Here is a 24,813-nt window from a genome sequence, read left to right on the forward strand (position 1 = left end):
CAAACCACGTGGCAAGAGGAAAGCAAAGCATTAAATCTGGCTCTTTTCTTATATACTAGGTAGATAGATATGATTGGGCATTTTGAAATAACTTTCCGCCTTCACGGTTCACCTCGACAGCCAATTTTGTAGGCAATGTACTGATTATGGAATGTTGTGGAAGTCTTCATGCCGTACCTTACTTTTATTGGAAACTCATTGAACGACAGCATAAAATAAAGTCCACCACTGGGCCACCAAAAGATGTGCCCTTTTGAAGTGGAAAATTCAAATTACATCTACTTTAAAATAAATTTAAAGAAGTTGTTAAAACATATTTTTAATCTAGTCATATTTATTTGTCTGTTGATTCTTTATACAATTTCTATAGTTTTAATTTTATCGGATTTGTTTATCCATCGATCCCTTATACAATCCCTTTAGTCTTAATTTAGTTGGATCTATTTATCTGTTAATCCCTTACACGTCTTCTTTAATATATCATTTCTTGTAGAATAGCATAAATCACATATTATCGTTAGATAAAAAACATAAAATAATTGTGTACCATAAACATAAACTAAGGGCGGCTTTTGCCCTCACAAGGCAGTGTCGTAACGAAACCGTCAGTCATACCAACGGCGTTAGTCTTCTGAGGATGTTCTATGAAACTTCCTCGAATTGGGTTATCTTTCAGAATTTTAAGAGTATATTTATGCACTTGCTCGTGACGATGATAGTTTAAACCGATCGATTTTGTTAGAAAGTCGACTTTATGATAATAACTCCGTTTAGAACTGAAATTCTCTGAAGTTAGAAAATAATTGCTTGCCGTCCAAATGAAATGAAACCAGTGGAGTCAAAGACTAGTCTGAATTCTGACGGAGAAAACATGACTTCACCTGTAAGGCTTATGTGCTTTGCTTGATTTCCTTCCAAAGCTTACATCTTATTTATTGTTTTAACTGTCGCATAAATAGCTTTTTTTTTTGTTGCAATTTTTCTGAATTTTTTTGGGTAGTTTTTACTGTTCTTAAAATAATAAAAGATTCTTCTGGGATTCTTCACAGGAACTATTGTTTCAAAAAATTGCCTCTCATACAGCAGTGGTTTTTTTTTTTTGTAATTTAGGGGAAAAATTGAATAAAAAATTCCCAATAAACACATACATCTTGTATCTTTTGGAATGGTTGAAACTTGGAACTTATGTGTGTGACAAGAATCAAAAGAAAGTGTCCACTTAGGAGGTTGCTAGTTTGGGATTATGATGTAAACCAGCTTGATTGTTTCGTTGGTTTAGGGAATATGTGGGAAAAGTTGATTGTTACAGGTCTTGTTTTACGAGGGTAATGACTCGATTCTTGAACTCTGATCTAGGTTATAAAAGCTTAGATAATTATGGACCACCAGTTTCCTGATGTGAATGGCTCTGGAATTGACGAAGGGAATGTTTTTTCAAGATTGAAGCAGTCTAATTTTAATTTCCAATTCCAGGAATCGTTGGATCCCGTAAATGGCTTTGGATTCGATGGTGATACTGTTTATGCAAGTCTTCGTTCGGAGGATCCTAGTACTTATTCTCTTTTTTATAACATGAGCTCGGAATTTGACTTTCTTGATGAGTATGAGTTCTACCCTGTGCTCAAATACATTAACCAGATGCTCATGGAGGAGAATGTGGATGAGCAGCCAAGTATGTCCCATGATCCATTAGCTATCCAAGCTGCAGAAAAATCTTTCTACGAAATTCTTGGCGAGAACTACTCTCCTTCACCTCTTGAAACATCTGTTGCAGCCCTTGAAAGAAATGCACAAACCCCAGAGGGCTTTAGTGAAAGTTCCACTAAGGATTCTAGGAACAGCAGCAGAAGTAGCATTTCTGCTGCCCCCTCGCCAGTTCTTGATCCTAATGAGTGGCCTGCAAAACAGCATTGTCCTCTGGGTAACTCTTTGGAGTCATCTTTCCAGACAAATTCAATCGAGTCTCCTCCTCAGCTGAAGAATTTGACTATCTGTGGAGATGGGCAGGTCGGATCTCTAACTGATAAGAATCTTGTTTCCAGTTTCTACAGTGATAGTAGAACCATGTTGCAATTCAAGAAAGGGTTGGAGGAAGGCAACAAATTTCTTCCAACTGGGAATCAATTGGTTATTGATTTAGACAAGTACACATTCCCATCAGAAATGAAGAATGCGGAGCTTGTGCCCAAGGGAAATAAAGATAAGGAGGAGAAATTGAATAATGGATTGCGAGGAAGGAAGCATCAATACCTGGATGATAGTGATTCATACATTAGAAGAAGCAACAAGCAGTCTGCACTCTATGAGGAAGACGTTGAATTGTCAGAAACAATTGAAAGAGCACTGCTTTATGGTGATGTCAAACCGTCCCATGGATTCTCTGAGACCTTACACAATGATCAATTGCTTCACAGATCTCATGTTGGAAAGAGTCAAACTGAAAGGCAGGTTACTGATGGTGGACCTTTTGATCTCATTGCAATGTTAATTAGTTGTGCACAGTTTGTTGCCAGTGATGATCATAGCACTGCAAATGAACAACTTAAGCTGCTTAGGCAGCATGCTTCCAGTAGTGGCGACCCACATCAGAGGCTGGCCTTCATATTTGTCAATGCTCTTGAGGCACGGCTGGCAGGCAATGGACATGACCTGCATGCTGCCTTGACTTCCAAGCCAATTGCAACTTCTGAGGAGTTGAAAGCCTTAAGGGTTTTTTTTTGTGCTCCATTCAGGCAGATTTATGCTTTCTTTGCAAACAAAATGATTCTGGAAGCAGCATCAAATGCTACAACACTTCACATTGTTGATTTTGGAATCACATTTGGCTTCCAGTGGCCTAATCTCATCCAACGGCTATCTAACAAAGATGGTGGGCCTCCCAAGTTACGCATTACAGGAATAAACTTTCCCCAACCTGGACTTAGGCCAGCAGCAAAAATAGAGCAGACAGGTCACCGCTTGGCAAAATACTGCAAAAGGTTTAATGTGCCGTTTGAGTACCAAGCAATAGCAACAAGAAACTGGGAGAAAATCACAATTGAGGAGCTGAAACTTAAAAGGAATGAAGTGCTTGCAGTGGCCTTTCAGTTTGATTCAAAGAACATTTTGGATGAGTTAGTGGGGAATGAATGTCCGAGGGATGCAATTTTAAGCTTGATCAGGACTATGAATCCCGATATTCTTGTAACTGAAGTTCTTAGTGCACAACTTTCTGGTCCTTTCTTTCTCTCCCGTTTCCGAGAAGCCCTTTTCTTCTTTTCCACTATTTTTGATGTTCTTGATAACAATTTACCGAGAAAAGATGGGCAGAGGATGAAATTTGAACAAGAATTTCTAGGAACTGAAATTTTCAATATTGTTGCATGTGAGGGCTTGGCTAGGGTTGAGAGGTGTGAGACATACAAACAGTGGCAAGCTCGTTATAAGAGGGCTGGCTTCAGGCAACTTCCCTTAAATCAAGATCTTATGAAGGAACTAAGAAGCAAAGTTAAAGAAGGCTACCACAAAGATTTCATGTTTGATGAGGATGGTTGTTGGTTGCTTCAGGGATGGAAAGGGAAGGTCATATGCGCTTGCTCTCCCTGGGTGCCTGCATAGACCTCTCTCTCTCTACCCCCCATTAACTTGCAGGTGCATCTCTGGTGGATGTGTGAGAACATGAGACCAATAGTTCAAGCTCTGCAAGTTTTTTTTTTTTTTTGGTACTGGCCTGAAACTACATTGTGATCATGAAATTTGCTATGCACATATATCCTTTTGTTGGTGAAATTGTTAATATGTTGATGCAATTTTCCATAGAGCTGGCTTGTGCAGATTTTATGTTGGATGGTTAATATGGTTTATTTTTGTGACTTTTACGAGGCTACTGTGTTTTGTTCTTTCAAGTATCTGTCTCTGGAATTTATCGAGGTTACGGGGTCCAACAGTTGTTCTTGCTGTATATTGATTTTATACTTGATAGAGATTATGCAAGAGTCTGCAGAAGATGCTAAAAGAGATTTTTGAGTGGACCAAGACAAAAAAGTGGGCTGGCTTCAGGCAACTCAATGACAAACATAAACACAGGAGACTAAATAGGTATAGTTGTTGAATTCCCTTGTGCTTTAGTATTCTGTCATCGAAAATGTAGCATTTTGCTCCATTCACACTACAGAATCCAGAAATTTTTCTTGTATTATTAACTGAAGTACTATTTAACGCAACTGCTAATCAGATTCACTTGGGAATTGGGGAACATCACCTGTAGACGCGGATATAATGATCTGATTGCAAGTTCAGATTAACATTAATTGAGCGAGGTCCCGAATAGGTCAATGTTTACCATGGCAAATCAGAAAAGATGTCAAGGAAGAAATATCAAGCGAAAAATCCTTGTTCCTACATGAATTTTACCAGAAGTTCATGGCAACTTATCGTTGAACAGAATCTGGCAATTCTCGGAGCATTTCTTGAAGGATAATATCCTATTGCAAACTTATTGTTGGGGCTCTGAAGGTTTTGTAAGTCCACCAAGAGTCATTTTCTTTAAGCATTTCACATTCTGCAAAAGCTACTCTTATCACCTTGAATTCATATTCCTCATTGTTGATTTTTAGGATTAAAATCTGCTTGAGATGTTCAGTGGAGTGTAATGGGATAGCGTCAGGCATTAGATCCACAAATTCCTTATCGTCACAGAAGTCCTTCCTAAATACCTGCCCATCTGACCAAAATTAAGGGCAGAAACACATAAATGACTGAATCAGGATCTTATAAAGGAACTAAGAATCTTATAAAGGGATCTAGGTTTATTTGCGTAACTCTTACTTTCTGTAAGAAAATGTAAGAAAGGATCTTATAAAGGAACTAAGAAGCAAAGCTAAAGAAGGCTACCACAAGAGTTTCATGTTTGATGAAGATGGTTTTTGGATGCTTTGGAAAGGGAAGATTATCTGTGCTTCCTCTTGCTGGATACCTGCATAGAACTCTCTTGTTGCAGGTGCTTCAATGGTGGCTACAAAAATAGATCATGCTCTTGAAGTTTTTGGCGGTATTGGCCGGAAACTACATTGTGATCAAGAAATTTACGCTAAACGTGTAATTTTTTGTTGATGAACTTTCTAATTTGTCGATGTAAATTGCTACAGAGCTGAGTTGTGCAGATTTAGTGTTGGATGGGCATTATTGTTTACTTTATTCTTTCAAGCATCTGTCCTCTGGAACTTTTTGAAATTACAGGGTCTGAAGAGTCGTTCGTGCTGTATATTGGTGTTATACAGATTATACAAGATTTTGCAAAAGATGTAAAAATAGACACTTTGCATATGAAATAGATCCAAGAGAATTATGTGGCAGTAGCAGACATGAACATTTGAATGTAATTTTTTTTTTTGAAGCAAGACATTTGAATGTACAAAGACAAATAAGTTCCCAAATCACATCAAAAACTGGATATGAGAAATAATAAATAGCTTACTAAAGCACAAAGCTTTCAGCTTAACACAAATTGGGGGGGGGGGGGGGGGGGGGGGGGGTTTAATATGCTTGAAATCGTCTGTCCTCAATTTTGTCTCTGTACCGTCTCTGTTTAACTACCACGTGTATTGATTAATAACTCTTAACATTTCATTGTGGATGGATCACAAAGCTTCCAGTTCAACAGAAATTGTGGGTGTTTTAATACGCTTGAAATCGTCTGTTCTGAATTTTTTCTCTATATCGTCTCTGTTTAACTATCACGTGTATTGATTAATAACTCTTAGCATTCCATTATGGATGACCCTTCTCTGTTTAATTATCACGTGTATTGATTAATAATTCATGACTCATTTACAATGAAATGCTAAGAGTTATTAATCAATACAAGTAATAGTTAAACAAATCATCCACAATCGAATGCTAAGAGTTATTAATCAATACACGTGATAATTAAACAGAGACGATACAGAGATAAAATTCGAGACAGATGATTTTAAACGTATTATTCAAGGGTGGGGCAAGAGAAGGAATGACAATTGACAAGCTTTAGAATTATCCAAAATCAATTTATATTGGAAGCATCTTGAATTGGTTTCTTGGTATCACAAAGGCTCGAGAAATGCAAGGAGAAAAGTGGGAAATGATTTTATGGTCAAATGGTACCTAAAGTCCTCTTGAACTTGAATAATAAATGCTGCACCCTCACCCTCAAAAAAAAAAAAAAAAAAAAAGTGCTGCCGAAATCATTTCCTTTTGACCAATTGGATAGTAATAAAATCTAAAAAGTTCATCTCTTGTCCTCTAGCTGTTAAGCGCCTCACTGTACCATTGCCGATGTGGTATTCTTTTTTACTTTTTGCCGAGGTGGTATTCAAGTTGGCCAAAAGGAGATATTTTGAAGTTGGCTTCTTAGCGTCCCATACTTTTTAGCAGAAGAGAATTTCAATATGCAATTTTGGATATAGCTCTTTCAGAATCCTCTGGGTTTCATGGAATTGAAATTATATGCACACTTGATTTGGCTTAGGGAAGAATATCTAAGGCTTGAGCCCCATAAAACTGGAAAAAGAAAATAAAAAGACGAAAAATCAAGGAGGTATTCCTACCAATTAAAAAACAATTAAGGAAGTATTCTTGCTTTATATTTAAATCCGCCTTAATTGTTTTGGGCAGGAGCGGTTGTGGTTTTGTCCGACTTTTTTACGATTATTGTATTTGCTACATTATTAGAGCACAATCACATTGTAATGTTGAATTCGTGAATATGTTGGTGCATATAAATAAAATATTTTGAATTTATATGGTACAAGAATATAATTTGATTAATACCAACTATTATTCTAAGGTTAGCTATCGTGTGCTACCTTATAGTTTTGCCTATTATCACATGATATTTTTAACATTTCAAAATATCCACAATAGCTCCATGTAGTTTTATGTAAATTGGAAATTTGAGGAAAAGAAACCACCGTAGCATTATTAGTAGGAATGTTAATGTTGCTCTTATTTAAGTACTAAATATAACAGGATCTAACCACTTTGCATAAAACTATAAGGAGATTATGCGGATATATGTGAAAGAACAAGAGGATTAAATGGAAATTATAATCCTATTATATGCATTTTGGAGCACTAGGCCAATCACGATAACTAGACTTGCTTTCGCCCATTTCTCTACTTCACATAAAATCATAGGAGTTTATAAGGATATTTTAAAATGTTAGGAATGTCATGTCATAATGTACAAAATCAAAAGAAGTAAATTATAATTTAAAACTAATAAGTACAATAATTAGATCAAATTGGACGTAATATAGAAGTGAGATTGAATGGAAGGTAGTGGAGATAAGAAAAAAGAAATTGTGGGAAATTGATTAATGTCCTTTGTTTGGTAGTTTAAAATGGAAAGCAAAGAAAAGAAAAGAAAGAGAGAGAAATGAAAATGTTTGTTACTTTTTTTTTTTTTTTATGTGGGAGGTTTCGAATTCCGAATCTCTCACTTGCACTCCCTACCCCTGTACCATTCAAACCATTCTGTCCAGTAGAAGTGGTGAGAGATGGAAGGAGAGTGAATTGTATCACAAAAGTTTATAAGTATCTGCACATCAAACAAACTTGAAAATTTTAAGTTTGAAGTCAAATATATAAAATACACGTATTATTAAGCTTTTCTTTTTCATTTAAGGAGAGAAGTTTATAAGTACTTACACATCAAACAAACTCCAAAATTTTAAGTTTGAAGTCAAATGTATAAAATACATGTATTATTAAGTTTTTCTTTTTGATTTAAGAAAAGACTTCAAACCTTACAAAAAAGAGAAATAGAAAGGCTTGAAGTCGAATTACACTATCACCTGGAGAATGTCTCTCCCACTATTCTCCAACATTTTCGAAGAGTATTAGGTTACACAAAAAAAGAATGGTCAAATACCAAAGACCCCCTATAATTTAGGTATTGTTTAACTTAGCTTCATATAGTTTAGAAACATGTGATTTAATTTGGTTTGTAAATTTTGAACTATCAACAAAAATCATTTAAGCTAACGTTGGCAAGCAAAAGTCACAATTTCCCCCGTATAGATACATTGAGTAAATACCAAAATATCTTCTATATTCTATCAAATATTTGATACCCCACAAGTTAGCCTCTCATAATTCATAAGTTTTTGAAATCGTGACAAAAATCATCCAGTGTCTAACTAGGCTCCCAAGAAACACGTGCCTTGTGCGGTTTTTCCTTTTTTTTTTTTTTTCTTTTGTGTAAAAAGGTTTTTAATAAAAAAAGTATAATTTTGCCTATTATACCCCTTGATCTACACCGACACACCTAAATTGTAGTACATCATGGGTCCAAAACTTGAAGAAGACAAAGCAGTAGTTTTGGATAGAAATCAGTGTGTTTGAATTGGAAAAAGACGCAAAAAATTTAAATCCTGAAATTGAATGTATTACTTAGTTTATACAATCTAAATTATCTACTTTGTTATAGTGAAAGGAAAAATTACAAAACCTATTTCTAGCGCCCTCGAAAATACCTTGGTCAGTCTATTGAGGGGTGGTGGAATTAGAGATTTGAGATATCAATACAAATATTTGTGATTGTTGAATAAAAGCCATGGTGAAGATTATTGATTCATAAAATGTCATTGGTTTTTCAAAAAACTTACAAATCACGAAGTACTAAATTGTAAGTATATAAACCATAGGGAGAGTTGAATATTCCCTAAAAATAGGGTTTTTTTTTGGTATTTAACCTCTTTGTTTATATAGGGTAATTGTGATGTTTTTCTTGTTAATGTTAGTTTTAACAATTTTTTTTTTTTTATCTTCCTTCCTTTTCTAATCTAAATTTTCTCTTCTTTTCTTTTGTATCCTAAACTCTCACAGTAAGTGTACTTACCCCAAGTACCACACTAACGTAATATCAATGTACTAATTACGTGTGGACATTAAAGTTTATTTATATTTATTAATTTTTCTAACAAAAGTTAGCATATTTGAGAAATTACATTTTACAGTTTAGAAAATATGACTCTAAAATCTTAGATATAGCTTAACATTTAACGCTTTAACACAATACTAATGTAAAAATGTCTTTAATGTTGTCATTATACACAAGATGTTAAAATTAATTAACGGTTTTGACATAAAAGTGAGAATAGAATATTATTAGGCGGTAAAATGTAAAACTGACAATACCTTGGGGGGTAGTTTATGTAATTAATCTTTTTCTTTTTCCTTTTGGGACCAAAGTTGGAAAGTTCAGCCCAATTACCCTTTAAAGTTCACGAGAGATTACAAAAAGGTAACTGCTGGGGACTGTCCAATGGTCGGCGGGAGGCTATTAAAGTTGCCGTTATGTTCGGGTTGGGAAGGGGTGGAAGGGTTGAAAAAAAAAAAAAAGGATGGCGCTAGCGCCTCAGACGTAACTATCTACGGAGAAAGAAGAGCACTAGCCAAGTAAACGCAGAAATGTGAAAACTATAAAAAGTAAATTTCTGAAAGACAAGTAAACGCAGAACAAATGAGTGTTGTTGGTAGAAAACTGGAAAGGTAGAATTCTAGAAGACTTGTATGCAGGGGAAGGCATGACTATTAATCGTAAGTTTGATGTGCTTTTCACGAATTTACTTTCTATTGTGCATAATTCATTCATCTGATGCTTCTGCTTTCCAGTACATTTGCTGGTTGTCTTCTTCATTTGATTAATATTATTGCAGCAGTTTTATGCTTTCTTTAAATTTTGGTTAAAGTTATTACTGGGAAACTTGTTTGGCTTACTGGGTTTCTGCCCTTTAGGTTACAGGACAAGTTGATTAATTCTGCTTTTCTTATTCATTTGTTGCTGCAGTTGTGTGCGTTCTTGCATTTGGTTAATTTATTACTGGCAAAGGTGCCAATTTCTTGATTGTTTTCCTGGGTTTGGGCCCTTTTGGGTATAGAAGAAGTTGATTAATTCTGGTATTCCTGTTAGTGTTTTGATTCTTCAATTTTGGCGTAGGTGTTATGGATCATCAGTTCCCCAATTTGGTGAATTCTGTGAATGACTCTGAGTTTGGTAATGGGATTAATTTAGCAAGTTCAGAGCAATCTAATTTGGATATCGAATTTGAGAAGTTCTGGAATTCTGTGAACGGCTTTGAATTCAATAGTAGCGTTGTTTTTCCAAGTCTTGAGCAGCAACCTTTGAGTTCTTGTACTTTTGCTCCTCTGTATAACGTGAGCTCAGAGGTTGATTTTCCTGGTGATTATGAATCCTATCCTATGCTCAAGTATATCAACCAGATGCTCATGGAGGACTTTTCGGAAGAGCAGCCAAACATATCCCCTGATCCTCTAGCTCTAAAAGCTGCCGAGAAATCATTATACCATGTTCTTGGCAAGAGCTACCCTCCTTCGCCTCATGAACCAGTGGCAGCCTTAGATCAGATTGCAGAAAGCTCACAGGAATCCACTGATAGTTGTAGTCAGCATCATACAGATGGCTGTGACACTGATACCAGTACTATTGACAGCCGACCAATTCTTGATCCTGTTGAGTCATCTGGGAAAGGACATCAACCTTGGGATAAGTATTTCAAGTCATCCTTTCAGACCAGCTCACTCGACTCTGTTCATTCTCTGAGCAGTTCGAGCAATAGTGGCGATGGGCTAGTAGGTTTTTTAACAAATGAGAATATGATTTCCAGCTCTGTGAGTGATAGTGATACCATTTTGCAGTTCAAGAAGGGGCTAGAGGAAGGTAACAAATTCCTTCCAGCTGGGAAACTAATGAATATTGATTTAGATAAGTACACGTTACCCTCAAAGTTGGAGAATGCGGGTCTCGTGACCACGGGAAAGAAGGATGAGGAGTATTTGCGCACTGGAATGAGAGGAAGGAAGCACCAACACCAGGATGATGGTGATGCACATCTAGGAAGAAAGTACAAACAGTCTGCTGTTTCTATGGAAGAGGTTGAGTTGTCAGAGGCATTTGATAGAATATTGCTTTTTGGTGATTCCAGAGGGCAAGATTTATGTTGTAATGTTGATGTTGAGCAGCCAACTCAATTATCTGAGGCCTTGGATCATGAATCTGATGTTAGTAAAAGTACAGAAGAAAGGCTGGGTACTGATAATGAAGCTCTTGACCTAAGTGCATTATTGCTTAACTGTGCACATTCTGTTGTAGCTGATGATCGTAGGACTGCAAATGATCAACTAAAGCTAATTAAACAACATGCTTGTTCCACTGGTGACCCACAGCAGCGGTTGGCCATTTTATTTGCCAATGCTCTTGAGGCACGCTTGGCAGGCAATGGACCTGAGCTTTATGCCACGGTAAAGTCCAAGAGGAGGTCAGCCGCTGAGGAGTTAAAAGCCTTCAGGGTTTATCTTTGTGCTCCTTTCAGGCAGATTGCTTCTTGCTTTGCAAACAAAATGATCCTTAAAGCAGCATCAAGGGCTAAAACACTTCACATTGTTGATTTTGGCATTGGCTACGGCTTTCAGTGGCCCAGCCTCATACAACAGCTTTCTAATAGAGATGGTGGTCCTCCCAAGCTACGCATTACTGGAATAGAATATCCCAAACCTGGATTTCGGCCAGCAGAAAGAATAGAAGAGACGGGCCGTCGCTTGGCAAAATACTGTGAAAGGTTTAATGTACCTTTTGTGTACCAAGCAATTCCAATAAAGAATTGGGAGAAAATTAGACTTGAAGAGCTAAAGCTTACAAGAGATGAGGTAATTGTGGTGAACTGCCAGCTTCGTTTCAAAAACATGCTTGATCAGGTAGTGGATGGTGATTGTCCAAGGGATGCAGTTTTAAGATTAATCAGAGAGATTAATCCTGCTATTTTTGTGAGTGACGTTCTTAGTGGACAACTTTGTGCTCCCTTTTTCCTCACTCGGTGCAGAGAAGCACTCTTTTTTTTCTCTGCAGTGTTTGATTTTCTTCACCATAATCTGCCACCCGATGATAAGCAGAGGTTGAAATTTGAACAAGAATTTATGGGAACGGAAGTGATGAATACCATTGCATGTGAGGGCTCGGAGAGGGTTGAGAGGGCTGAGACATACAAGCAGTGGCAAATCCGTTATAAGAGGGCTGGTTTCAAAATGCTGCCTCTGAATCAGGATCTTAAGAAAGAATTAAGAAGCAAAGTTAAAGAAGGGTACCACAAAGATTTTTTATTTGATGAAGAAGGTGGTTGGATACTCCAGGGGTGGAAAGGCAAGATTATCACAGCTTGCTCTTGTTGGGTCCCTGCTTAGACCCTTTTTTTTAAGTTTTTTTTTTTTTTTTTTTTACATTAGAATCCTGGTGCTGCCATGGATGGTGTGCGGGATATGCAAATTGATGTGCTGTAGTTGATGCTGCCTGTTATAGGCTTGGTTTGGACGGGCTAGAGTAGTGAAATTGCAGTACTGATGTCCTTTTCCGGTGTTGCTGAAAATTGGATTTGTCAAGATGTGATGTTAATCAGTCATGGGCTATCTGATCGTAAAATTATCTTATAGATACCACTATATATTCTAGTCTAAACTCATGCATCAGTTATCTTAGGCTTCTAGGATGACAATGAATGACCATTGAGATTTCCAAAAGAACTCAGGAATCTTCAGAACTTGTAATATGGAGTCGATGCCATTGACAGGTTTCTTGTGTACTTCTGGTTCAGGATGGAAAAGATGCTAGTGTTTCCAATGGCAATTGAAAATCTGAAATCCATTTATCCAAGACCTTGTGCAGAGACTGTAGTGCTGGTCAGAGAGTAGGATCTGCATCTTGGATGCATCCTATTTTTACCAATGTATGGAGCTCAAATGTTCTAATAAATACTTTCTGAGATGAGAAGTGCTCCCTGAATGCTGATCTTACCAGGTCTGGTTCACCTTCCAACTTTCAATATGTATTCACCTCTTTCTTTTTTTGCATTTTTTTTAATTCTTAATTTCCGGAGCAAACTGCAGTTTCCATTTTCCAAGTCATTTGTTGTAGGAGTACATTACTATCTATCATTATATACACTCGTTCAGATAAACATATTGATTTATGATATAGGAGTATGAGATGTATGAAAGTTATGAACATCAATGGATAGACTACTGTCTCTTGTCATTGAGGAAGGTAAAAGTACTAAGCATTTCTGATGTATTCTCTACATTGACATTTTAAAGGTCTACCAATTCTATTATCAAAAAAAAAATAAAAAATAAAGGTCTACCAATTCTTTGTGTGTTTCTCACCTTTTGTTTTAGAAGATAGTAGTGCACTTGAGACTCTGGTTAACATTAGAATTTCAATTATGAAACGGAAATAGTATGAAGGCAATAAGATTCATTCTTTCCTATCTGGATTGTTTTAACTTGCATAGCATGTCCTCATCCTCAAGCAATTATTAGTTGACCAAAAAAAAAAAATCCTCTTTTGTTTATATAGATTTGTCTATTTTTAATGACATAATACTCCCTTTTCAACATAAATGCTTCCAAAAGCAACACTATCTATGATGCATCGCCACTGTCCCGCTATCAATTGTTATCTTTTTTAAAATGGGACGTGCAATTACATCACTTTTTGATAGTGCATGCAAAGCGCATTTTTCATTTCGTATAAATTCCTGTAAAATGCACCTTTCTCCCTGTGGTTTAGCAATTAGGCACCTGACCCTCTTGTGCTTTCCAAACGTACTTAATTCCGGTAGCAAAGCCACATGAAAGTTCATAAATTTTCAAAATTATTCATTATTTGGCCCCCCAACCCTCCCTAAAATTTTTAGAATTCTCTTTTCTATCATGCATTGCTCTCCTGAATAATTGAAAGTTCATAATTATTACCTTTCACAAGAGTGTTAGACCTGACAAAAGTCAAATATGGATATGTTAATTTAAAGGTAATTTTCACTGCAAATTTTAAGCACAATTTGGATTTGAAAGCATATTTAACATAGGAAAAAATGAATGTTTAAGATAAACATATTTATTGGTTTTAAATTCTACTGTTACTACAGTTCTTGTGACATAGGAGTTTAACCCCCTACCTTTAGAGTACTTGTTCCGCCATTGCTTAATTCTATCTTGTGCTTGGGTAAAAGTTTATGACGAACGGAAAAATGTGTTTTGAGGTTATGCACCCAATGTGAGGGATTTTTCTTTTGAGGGAAAATGGCCTGTTTTGTCCTTCACGTTTTGCGAAATTTTTTTTCGTACTTCACTTTAAAACAAAACAAATTAGTTTCTCATGTTCCAATAACCAAGAAGATTAGTCCAAAAACGACTTGATATAGATTTCGGGACTAAAATTAGAAATCACTTTAGTTTCTTTCAAATCTAGCTATATCTAATATGCACATGACATTAAATCAAAATAAAAAAGAAAAAATTAAAAATTTATAACATCGAAAACAAACTCTTCTCTCTAAAAAAAATTTAAAAATTTTTGAGTTATAAAATTTCGTTAATCAGGGATAAAATTGGAACATCACTTCATTTTTAATTCCTTATTTTTAACTTAATTTTTAGTTTTAAAACAAACCCCACTTCGAGTACTGCTTTCCCATACATGCTCTTTAATCTTTCCTTCAATCCCAGTCTTTATGGTGTCTTTCTTATTTTTTCCTTGCCTTTGCCTCTTGGAACCTGTGTGCCTGTCACTAAATTTTTAATTCCTTATTTTGTAACTTCAAAAATTTTAATTTTGTTATACAGAATGGTTTCTTTTTGATGTTATAATTTTTAATTTTTTCCTTTTTATGTTGACTTAATATCATGTGTATATCAAGTGTAGTTAGATTTGGAAGAAACTAAAGCGATATTTCAATTTTACCCTTAAAATTTATATCAAGTTATCATTATAGGACTAGTTTGCTTCATTTTTAGAATGTGAAGGACTAATTTGTTTTATTTTAAAAGTAAGGGACAAATTTTTTCCTCAAAATATGGGGGATGAAACAGTTTATTTTTCCTTTTTAAATTGATTTAACCTTTGTTATTTTTTCTACCAAAAATATCCTCAAGTGGGTTAAAGTAGCGTTAGTGTTGTATGTCCTAAACCCAATCGAATTTGCAGTTGTATTTACAATTCTATGTCTGTGCAACTTTAATCATGGCATCTTTATCGTTTTTTATTACATATATTGTTCTAAACAATGCAAATGATAAAGTCTTTAGAACAGTTAACCATGTAGAGGAAATTATAAAGAGGTATGATGACAAGATTCTTACTACACGTGTTATTATTCTTAAATATCTCTGGTCATAGAATTAGTAATAAAGGTCATTGCTAATTTGGATAGATTAGAATGTACTACTAGAGGTGTGCAAAATCGAAAAATTCCGATTTACTGATCGAATTCAAATTGAATTCGGAATTTTCGAAATCGGTAAATCGGAAATCGGAATCGAATTCGGGTTTTCCGAATTCATATATTTCGAATTTGGTCCGAATTCGGTAATAGAGTTTTTCAAATCGGAATTCTAATTCCGATTTCGATTTCAAATTCGTTTTTAATATATATATGTATATTTTATACATGTAATATAAAATTTATATAATATAATATAATATAATATAATATAATATTATAAATTATAAATTATATAATAAATTATATATTATATAATAATATATAAATTTTTCCAAATTTGGTGAAATCAGAATTTACCGAATTCCGAATTGAATTCGGTACGAATTCGAATTCGGAATTAGTGAATTCGAAATCGAATTCGATCGAATTATCAGATTCCAAAATTCCGAATTCAAACTTCCGAATTACCAATTTCGAATTCGATGCACAAGCCTATGTACTACTGCTTCCTTATGAAGGGAGTAGTTGATTTCATCGACTATAATATACAGACACCTACACTAATATAAGTGATTCTTAGATTTGAAATCATCATTATATCTTGAATGTCAATGAACAGAGTCAATTTGACTCTGTTCATTGACATTCTTAACTAAGTGACTTATATGGTAGAGATTATGTATATTCTGAAGCATGGAAGGGTTGTGAGTGATCAATAAAGAATTTATCCTCCTAATAGTAGGAGCGCATATCCCTTGTGCCTTTTTGTTGAAATATACTTTGAAATGTAGAGTGGAAGTGAAATTTGAAGAATTTCAAATTTCAACTTCGCAGAGAGTTATATTTCAGGAACAAGAAAAATTATTATTATTTATGGAAGTGGACACAAATTCTTTACTTCTATACTGGTTTGGATATAGTAAAGTAAAGAAATAGTAATTACATGGCAACCATTCATAAGATAGATGAAGCCAAACCACTTGATTTTTCTAATTATTTGGGCGATCACGGTGCATTATTAGATGCCAATCTTGATTTATAGAAATGAATTTGATTAATTGGTTGAATTTAAAGGAGTTTAATTTTCTAATATTTATCAAGGATTATAATTTATATTTATTATCAACGTGTCATGAGAATCTAATAGATCACACATAAAATAGAGACTTAATAAGATAAGGAGCGGAGGGAGTTGTTGGGGGCAAGTAGGGGTGGCAATTCGGGTCCAAATCAGGTTGGCGGGTCGGGTTCGGGTCAACCCGTCAGAAAATCTGTTGACCCGAACCCGACCCGCCAACCCGTGACGGGTCAGGTATGCTGACCCGAACCCGAAAATTTCAGGTTGACGGGTTGGCGGGTCGACCCGAAATGACCCGAAACTTAATTTTAATTTATTAATTTATCACTGTAATTTCTAATAAAATCAATTTCTCACAAAACTAATTACATAATCAAGTAATAAAAATTTAAATAAATAATTCCAAACCAAATCTAAAATAAATTAAACACCGTAAAAGTGTTTTATCCCAAACAAAATATAAAATAAATTAAAACAATATAAAAGTAAAAAATAATATAATATATTATTTGTCCAAATATAATAATTTCAACTTCACACAAATTAAATAAATTCATTTAGGATTAAGTAATTAATGCCTTTGAAAAAAAGAATAACTTAGTTTAGTTAGATAAAATTATTTTTATGTTTATTAAATTATTTTTAATTCGTAAACGGGTCATATCGGGTCATATAAGGTCACCACGGGTTGACCCGAAATCGACCTTTTTTCTTTTCGGGTTCATCGGGTCCAACCCGATTCTGACCCGAATTCCCGAAACCTCAACCCAAACCCATTAATTTCGTGTTAGGTTCGTGTCGTGTTTTCAGGTCGTGTCGAAAATTGCCACCCCTAGGGGCAAGGAAAAGGAGGGTAGAGAAGGGAAGGAGGGAGGGGAAGGAAGGAAGGAAGAAAGAAAAGAAAGAGGGAGAGGGAGGAGGAGAAAGAAGGAAGGAGGGGGAGGAAGAGGGAGGAGGGGGGAGGAAGAGGGTGATTGCGATGAAGGAGGAAGGACGAGTAGGTGGCGGTGGTGGTAAAAAATAATAAATGTTTAAAAATATCCCATAAAATTTTAAATTTTAAAAATATCTCAAAATACATCATGAAAAACACTTTATCTCTATGGATCATCGATAGTTAGAAGTTTTTCAAATACAATGCTACATTATAACTATTCAAAAACACTTCTAAAAATACTTAATCGATATAGATCCATCATTTGAGGCTAAACATTTGGGTGGCTTGGTAGTTTCCATCTACAACCTTTTCAAAGTGATGAAAATTGCACCTTTGAGTTATTCTTCTAAAACCCACTTTGTTTATCCATAAGATCTACAAAGAGATTCATCGCGTAGAAACAAAATTTAAAATTTTTTTTGCTACCTTTTCGAGTTGTTTCCTTCAAATAGAAACAGGAAAAAGTTTAGTCGTCAAAATCAAAACTTTATAATTTCCTTTTATTCTTCCTTAACAATAAATATAGTGATAAATTCCAATCTATAAATGCATAAATTGGTGAGGTTGAACAAGAAAACTGAAAAAGGGAAAGGGATTTAGTGAATTTGATATCTTAGTATAAGATAGAGAAGTGAATTTGGCAACTGACAAGTTTTTGAACTAGCGCTGAGGTTGAAACTCCTAGAATTAGATGTTTTAGTTTCAAGTTCTCCCTTCTCCCTCCCCACTTCTTAAATCTTACCCATTCTCTGTTAAAAATGGTTTTGACAACGGGTGTTTGTTTGACTAGTTTAATGTTTTAAATCCACTTTGCAATTTTATCCAAAGCACAAGTGGTTTTTAAGTAGGTTTGAAAAGCATAGGAGAGTATTATGTCTAATTACTAAATCACAAGGTTGTGTGGTGCATTTTATCTTTTATTCTTTTATGGGGGCAAAACATCTATTTACCTTTCAAACTTCAACATTCTTACCGTTTTAGCCATTCAATTATTATTTGTATTTTTTGGCCCCTTACGAAACATACCACAAAACAAGCAACTCCTACGACTATTCCTCTCCAGCCAATGACCATGGACTGAGGGTAGACCACTGCTTTACCATTGTTGAATTTTGATGGAATTATACTCTTGAACTTTATTGTAACATAAATTTCAAATATAGGCTTGCTTTTTTTTTGTTTTTTTTGTTTTGTGAATCTTTGCTAGATGAGTCTAGATATGAAGTCAAAGATTCATTTTACCACTATTTTACAAAATCTTCACCAAATATTTTCAACTTTATAACAAAATGTTCCATATAGCAAGGAGAGTTCAAATCGAGAAACAAAGAAATTGGCATGAAATAATTCAAATCTCCATAATATACCTTTGCACTATTTCAACCTTTTCCAGTTACTTCAAGGAAAATAAAAAAGAAAGGATGCCAAATTTTCAATATCTTATAATAATGAACTCCACATGTCGTGGAGATTCCAAATATATCTACCTTGTATATAAGAAAACAACCAGATTTAGTGCTTTCCTTTCCTCTTGCCACGTGGTTCCTTAATTATCTGACAAGTGGCAAGTAAAGTGTTTCTTACAAAGCTTCTCTTGACCGACCGAAGTCTTCTATTTCTTTTCCTTCTTTTGCCATTCCACCGTCTTCCCCTCAAATTGCATTGAAGCCTTTTCCTGCTCTCTCTACCACGCGCCTATTCTGAGCAAAATTCAGCACACCTATTCTGAGCAAGTCCCATCCCAACCGGCTATGCTACCAAACCCACCATCTCATCTCTTTGTGACTTCCTTCTTTAAGCCAACAGGTCAGCTGCTACTCCTGCAGCCGCTTGATTTGCTGATCATTCACATGGCCTTTGTACTTCAGAGCAGGAGAATTGGGTGCAGGTGAACTACTTTGCTTACACTAGCCGTTTTTCCCTCTTTCTCTGATATCCAATTAACCCGTTTCTGTATCGATTTCGTCTCATGTTGCCGAATTGTTGGAGCCTCACGTGATAGTTGTACTTCAAAGGAGTGAAATGGGGAATTTTTTTTTAGATATGCCATTCTATTCTGATCAGCTTTGGTATTCAATTTTCCACCCAAATTATGCTTTCTATTCAACCTTCATCATCCGTATGATTACGATTAAAAATATCTGCTTGGATGTGATTTTTCCCTTATTCCAGTTCTGCTGAGAAGTAGGATTCCTATTCACTTAGCCTGTACCTTTTATCTGTATTTGCACGTCTCTTTCTCTAATCATACTCTCATTCTAACCTTCGTTCACTCTGGTTTTGGCTTTTTTCCCTCTTGATTCGGTATGTGCTATTTCATATGGAAGTACAATTTTTTGTTATTTCCTTTTTGGTTTGAACATTTGTTTTTTCTTCTTTTTATTTCCTTACCAGGGTTTAATGAATCTAAATTTTGTTCGAATATAGTGTTGATTTTTTTGTTGGATTTTCACAACAGATGAAGATCAGAAATAGGTGAATTTATTTTGTTCTCATTTTCGGCTGTGATGATACAATATTGTTGCCGTGAGTTGTGTTTCAGGCTTGATACTAACTGGATTTAAGCTGTATCTTGGCGAGGCAACTCAGATGGCATTTTGGAGTATATATTATTCCAGAACTGCAACTGAGTTTGCAGCCATGGTTGTGCTCTTCTTCTTCGCCTGCCATTGACAAACAAATTGGAGCTTTACTTTTAATTGTCAAAGTTCATTGTTTTTTTCATTTATTAGTCCAACGGTAGCTTAGTTTGTTCTTCCGAAATTCTCGTACAAATTCAGTTCTACTTCAAGTATTATTACTCCCTGTTTTGATGCTTTCTTATCACTTATCTCAGGTATGTTATGATCCCTTACAATGATTGCTTATGTTATATTTGCTTCATTAACTCAAAACATGGTTTTAGTATGACACTGCCTTCAAGTGAATATGTGAAATCTCATAGGCATGGCTATCAAATGTTTGATGAAATGTCTGTCTGAAACTTGGGATAATTGGTTCTTAGGTTGATTGCAAATGCAACAATAAATCTAGATGGTGTTTTTTGGATCTCTTGAGAAGGTTCTTTAAACAAAAGAATTGCTTCATTTGTGTTTCTATTGATATCTAAAACTAATAAATTAGCTTTATTTTGAATCAAATGTTGGCCATTTGATGGATTTTAGAGTAATCTAAGTGGTTCAACATTGTCACTCAACTTGCTGTCCAGATTCTTCTTCTTCTCTGCATTGAATTCACTGGTAAGTTTCAAAACTTATGTTAACTTAAAGGTCTTTTCCAATTTTTTCCTATTTTTTGAAAACTGAGTGTAGCGTAACATGATTGTTTTTTGCTTCTTTTTTGGTGGCTTGATAATATCAAACTCTTAAGAAAAAGTTCCGAGCTCATTCAGGACCGCCAGCTCCCCAGGGCACTCCTTTTTTATATCTGAGAAGCACCCTCCGATGTAGTATTTTGGTGCTGTAGGATATGGGGTCACTGAAACAGGGAGGTTGTAGCCATCCACTATACTTACGTCGTAGAAACTCGGCTGCCTCTTGTCAACCTGCAACGTAAACTCTACTAGCGTCACAGGAGGAACGCCGATCACCCCGGCGCATTCGAGTCGCCCGTTGCAGTCGCCTGTTTCACAGGCTCGTCCGTCGTTGAAGTAGTCGAAATTGCAGCCTGTTCTGGCCCAGATGCGGCCACTCGAATCTCCTGGTGCCTGGAATTTCCGGAGTCTCCCGGATGGAAGATAGAAGCCACCGTTTGCTACGACTGGAAAGCCTTGGTTCGGGGCAGTGGCAGGCCATATGGGAAATGGGCACTTGTTGCTCACGTAAAAATGTGCATGCTTCCACAACTCCACTACTGCCTATGGGTTACGTTAAACTATAAACGATGCAAAAGAAGAATGCTTTTTCATTTATTTGGTGAGTATCTGAATGAATTTTTGTTGTTATTGTAGGAGGCAACAAATTAAAACAAATCTTGCTACCATCAATTGAGTAATAGGTATTTCTTGCTTCTTTTTAGCTGTTAGGTTATTCAAAATGTTTTGTTTTATTCTTGCTGCTAATTGGAGAAATAAGTGAGTCACAGAAGAGTAATTTTTCTTATTTGGAATCTATAGGGCTATTTGTTGAGTTCAAATGCTTGTGCTCTTCTTTTAGCAAAGCTTTTATTAACTAATAATCTGAGCCTTAATTTTGATTGTCAAATTCAATTGTTGAATTATATTTAATAATTTGTATGTCTTGAGCTTGTGATTCAATTTTAGCTTTACTTCTGTAGCTTTGACTATTTTACTATTTTTCTTGCTATTTAATTGCCTACTCTATGATACTGACAAAAAATTCTCGGTACTTCTAATAATTTTTTGTCCCTGCTCTTTTCTTCCTTGTACTCCTGTAGATGTTAAAACTCTATTTTGAAGCTAGAGTTTTGAAATTAGCATGCTTAAGTTGCCAATAATTTTTAAATAATGACAATGCTAAATATGAGCAAATTTAATCTACTGAAAAACTGAGCATTTTCTTGTGAAAATAAAGTTGGGAAATGATTATTATTCTAAGGAAATGATTATTATTCTAAGTTCTAAGTCATTAGATTCTCTACCTAGACACTTTGTCCTTACCCGAGCATTCAAATGCAAGGTTAATATTTTTGTCCTTACCTGAGCGTTAAAATGCAAGGTTAATATTTAGAATGCAACCTTATTTATTCTTTTTATAAATTTTTAAAATTATTTATACTTTAAGGGAAAATAAATACCAAAATTGATATTTTTTGTCTAATGAGAGTATAAACATAATGAGAAGGGGTTTAAATGCTAGGTTAATTATTTACAAAGCATATATAAGTGCATCGCCTTTATTTAATTTTATAAACACTCTCCTTATTCCTTGGATTAGTGACAGGAAGAGATATGAAAAATTGATAAATTTTTCATAATACATAGAGATTGGATAAGAGATGATTTAATTGATGGCACAAAAATAAAAACAAATATGCCAGTTATGAGCCTTATGTGTTTAGAAAGTAATTTCTTAGGTTTTTATTTGTCTAGGACTTATTGGAAAAAATATGTTAAAACTTATATTTTTACAGTGTGGGAAAAAATATTAAGATGTATAAATCATATCTCTAATTGATATTTAAAAAGGAATATGAAAAAATGATTTTTTGCAATAAGACTACATGTGTGTGCTAGGGAAGATGTATTATTACAGTTTATACTCTGCTTTGGATTTTTTTCATTTATTTATCTGTTTTTATGGCCTATTAGATGTAAGTTTCAATTTTGGTTATCATGAAGTGTTTATCCTCTTAGTTGTGTCTTGGAAAGTTTAGTTTTCTGACATGTTTTCTTGAACCTTTTATATTGAAAATTTATAAATCCTCACTAGATGTTGGACTCATTTTTGTGTATTTCATGAGGATGTCCCTTTTGTGTTTTTTTTTTTTTGTGCGTAGGGTTACTTCTTGACAGCAATCAATTAATCTCAATGGGCATTGGCTGTGATCAATTAACCACTTGTTCTTTTGTGCACCTTAATGGATCTCAATATGTGATCTTTTGTAATTGCAGCCTATGATTGCACTTTATATTAAGTATTTAGCAAGTCATCTCTTGTCTCTGTAAGACTAACTTGCACTTGAAGATGTTAAGCTATTTGTCAAACTACTTGCCAATCTTTTGTCATCTTCTCTTCTCTTTTGCAATGCTAATGATTTTTTTGTTTTGTTTAGTCTCATATTGTTAGCTGCATACTTGATTGGTAATTTATAATTTTAAGAATGCTATTTCGCAAACATTACTGTTAATCCTATTTTATATGACAATAGATTATAGGGGGCCTAGGCTGTGCTTAGCACAGCCGATAACCTCCTAGTCTTACTATAAGATAAACAAAAGGCCAATGTTACTGTAGCAACTCCTTTTGCTGACACGTGGCACTAAGGATGAATTTTGAGCTTTTTCTTTTGCTTTGTCTATAGACTTGACATTGTCTTGTGAAGTTGGCATTGTTTTAGATGTGCTCAATGACCTAAATTAGATTGCATTTAACATTTCTTTATAATGTTGCATTATTTTGAGCACACTTTTTAACCTCTTTATAAGATTGCATTATTTTGAGCACACTTTTTAACCTGTACATTCTGAACAGATATAATATAATTCAATTATACAATTTATATAATTATTATATGTACATTAACATTTCAACTTATATTTGATAGATTAACTTAAGATTTAATTATTTCTATTCCAGTTTTAAAGAAAAGGCCAATGTTACTATAGCAGCTCCTTTTGCTAACGCGTGGCACTATGGATGAATTTTGAGCTTTTTCTTTAGTTTTGTCTATGGACTTGACATTGTCTTGTGAAGTTGGCATTGCATTAGATGTGCTCAATGACCCAAATTAGACTGGATTTAACATTTCTTTATAAGGTTGCATTATTTTGAGCACACTTTTTAATGTGTACATTCTGAACAGATATAATATAATTCAATTATACAATTTATATAATTATTATATGTAGATTAACATTTCAACTTATATTTGATAGATTAACTTAAGATTTAATTATTTCTATTCCAATTTTCAACCTTATCATTTAAATCATTTAAAATTATATTTGTTAAAATAAGTTATCATTCAAAGTTAATGTAAAGCAAAAGATTATTTAAAATTTATTCTATCCTATCATAAAGAAACTTTTCAATCTCTACATTTTGAACATGTATAATTCAATTATAATTTATATTTATTACTATTTACATTAACATTTCAACTTATATTTGACAAATTAATTCAAGATTTAATTATTTGTATTCGAGTTTTCAACCTTCATAAGTTATCATTCAAAGTTAATGTAAAGCAAAGGATTATTTAAAATTTATTCTATCCTATCATAAAGAAACTTTTCAATCTCTACATTTCGAACAGGTATAATTCAATTAGAATTTATATTTATTTCTATTTACATTAACATTTCAACTTATGTTTGACAAATTAATTCAAGATTTAATTATTTGTATTCAAGTTTTCAACCTTCACATTTATAATTGTACTAGTTTTTTTGGCCCTCGTGCTGTGCACGAGAGTGCCCAAGATCTACTTAAATCAGTTTAAATCAAAAGTTAACCAAAGCATGTAATTTTAGCGAAACAATGGTTATAAACTCATTCAAATGATTATATTCAAAATTTGTTAAGCAAATCTAACTAAAATTATTATTAGGAAGTACATGAGTAGTCATCTTATCAACCACTTGGTCAAGGTTCAAACTTGAATACTAATCAATTCCTGCAGTCAAGTGATTAAGTATCAAATTAACCCTACACGAGGACATGCAACAAAGGCATTCAGATGAATCAACAAATCATCTTAAATCTCCTAAACTAAGTACACATAATATAGCAATGAAGTCTTCCAATGAAAATTTGGGTAAAAAAGCAAACTTCAAGTGATACTTCATCATCATTCCACCAATCATGCTCCACACATCAGAGGATAATTAGCAAGTATATAATCCTGGGATAACCACATAGAAATGC

At 34.4% G+C, this 24,813-nt stretch overlaps 2 protein-coding genes and 1 long non-coding RNA gene across 7 annotated transcripts; all 3 read left to right on the forward strand.

The window, feature by feature from the left end:
* Positions 1-106: 106 nt before the first annotated feature.
* Positions 107-5,242, forward strand: LOC113700933 (scarecrow-like protein 14). 3 transcript variants are annotated; one of them, XR_011816124.1, is made up of 3 exons: positions 107-883; positions 3,962-4,077; positions 4,214-5,242. XR_011816124.1 is itself a non-coding variant. In XM_027221365.2 (2 exons), exon 2 carries the CDS (start codon positions 1,378-1,380, stop codon positions 3,595-3,597), a length of 2,220 nt encoding a protein of 739 aa, XP_027077166.1. In that variant the 5' UTR covers positions 212-883; positions 1,357-1,377; the 3' UTR covers positions 3,598-3,884. The 3 variants fall into 3 exon arrangements, 2 of the variants coding, with proteins under 2 accessions (XP_027077166.1, XP_027077175.1); XM_027221365.2 differs by lacking the exons at positions 3,962-4,077; positions 4,214-5,242 and adding an exon at positions 1,357-3,884 and having other exon boundaries at positions 212-883; XM_027221374.2 differs by lacking the exons at positions 3,962-4,077; positions 4,214-5,242 and adding an exon at positions 1,474-3,884 and having other exon boundaries at positions 214-883.
* Positions 5,243-9,319: 4,077 nt separating this feature from the next.
* On the forward strand, positions 9,320-13,063 carry LOC113700951 (scarecrow-like protein 14). 2 transcript variants are annotated; one of them, XM_027221382.2, is made up of 2 exons: positions 9,320-9,558; positions 9,959-13,063. In XM_027221382.2, the coding sequence occupies exons 1-2, from the start codon at positions 9,546-9,548 to the stop codon at positions 12,214-12,216; spliced, it is 2,271 nt and encodes a 756-aa protein (XP_027077183.1). In that variant the 5' UTR covers positions 9,320-9,545; the 3' UTR covers positions 12,217-13,063. The 2 variants fall into 2 exon arrangements, with proteins under 2 accessions (XP_027077183.1, XP_027077196.1); XM_027221395.2 differs by having other exon boundaries at positions 9,976-13,063.
* A 4,231-nt stretch (positions 13,064-17,294) lies between these two features.
* LOC140008673 (uncharacterized) lies at positions 17,295-22,998 on the forward strand. 2 transcript variants are annotated; one of them, XR_011816126.1, is made up of 2 exons: positions 17,295-21,262; positions 22,724-22,998. It is a non-coding gene; the product is annotated as an uncharacterized lncRNA (long non-coding RNA). The 2 variants fall into 2 exon arrangements; XR_011816127.1 differs by having other exon boundaries at positions 17,295-21,180.
* The last annotated feature ends 1,815 nt before the right edge of the window (positions 22,999-24,813 follow it).

Source organism: Coffea arabica, chromosome 1e, assembly GCF_036785885.1.
Source record: "Coffea arabica cultivar ET-39 chromosome 1e, Coffea Arabica ET-39 HiFi, whole genome shotgun sequence".
Lineage (NCBI taxonomy): Eukaryota > Viridiplantae > Streptophyta > Magnoliopsida > Gentianales > Rubiaceae > Coffea > Coffea arabica.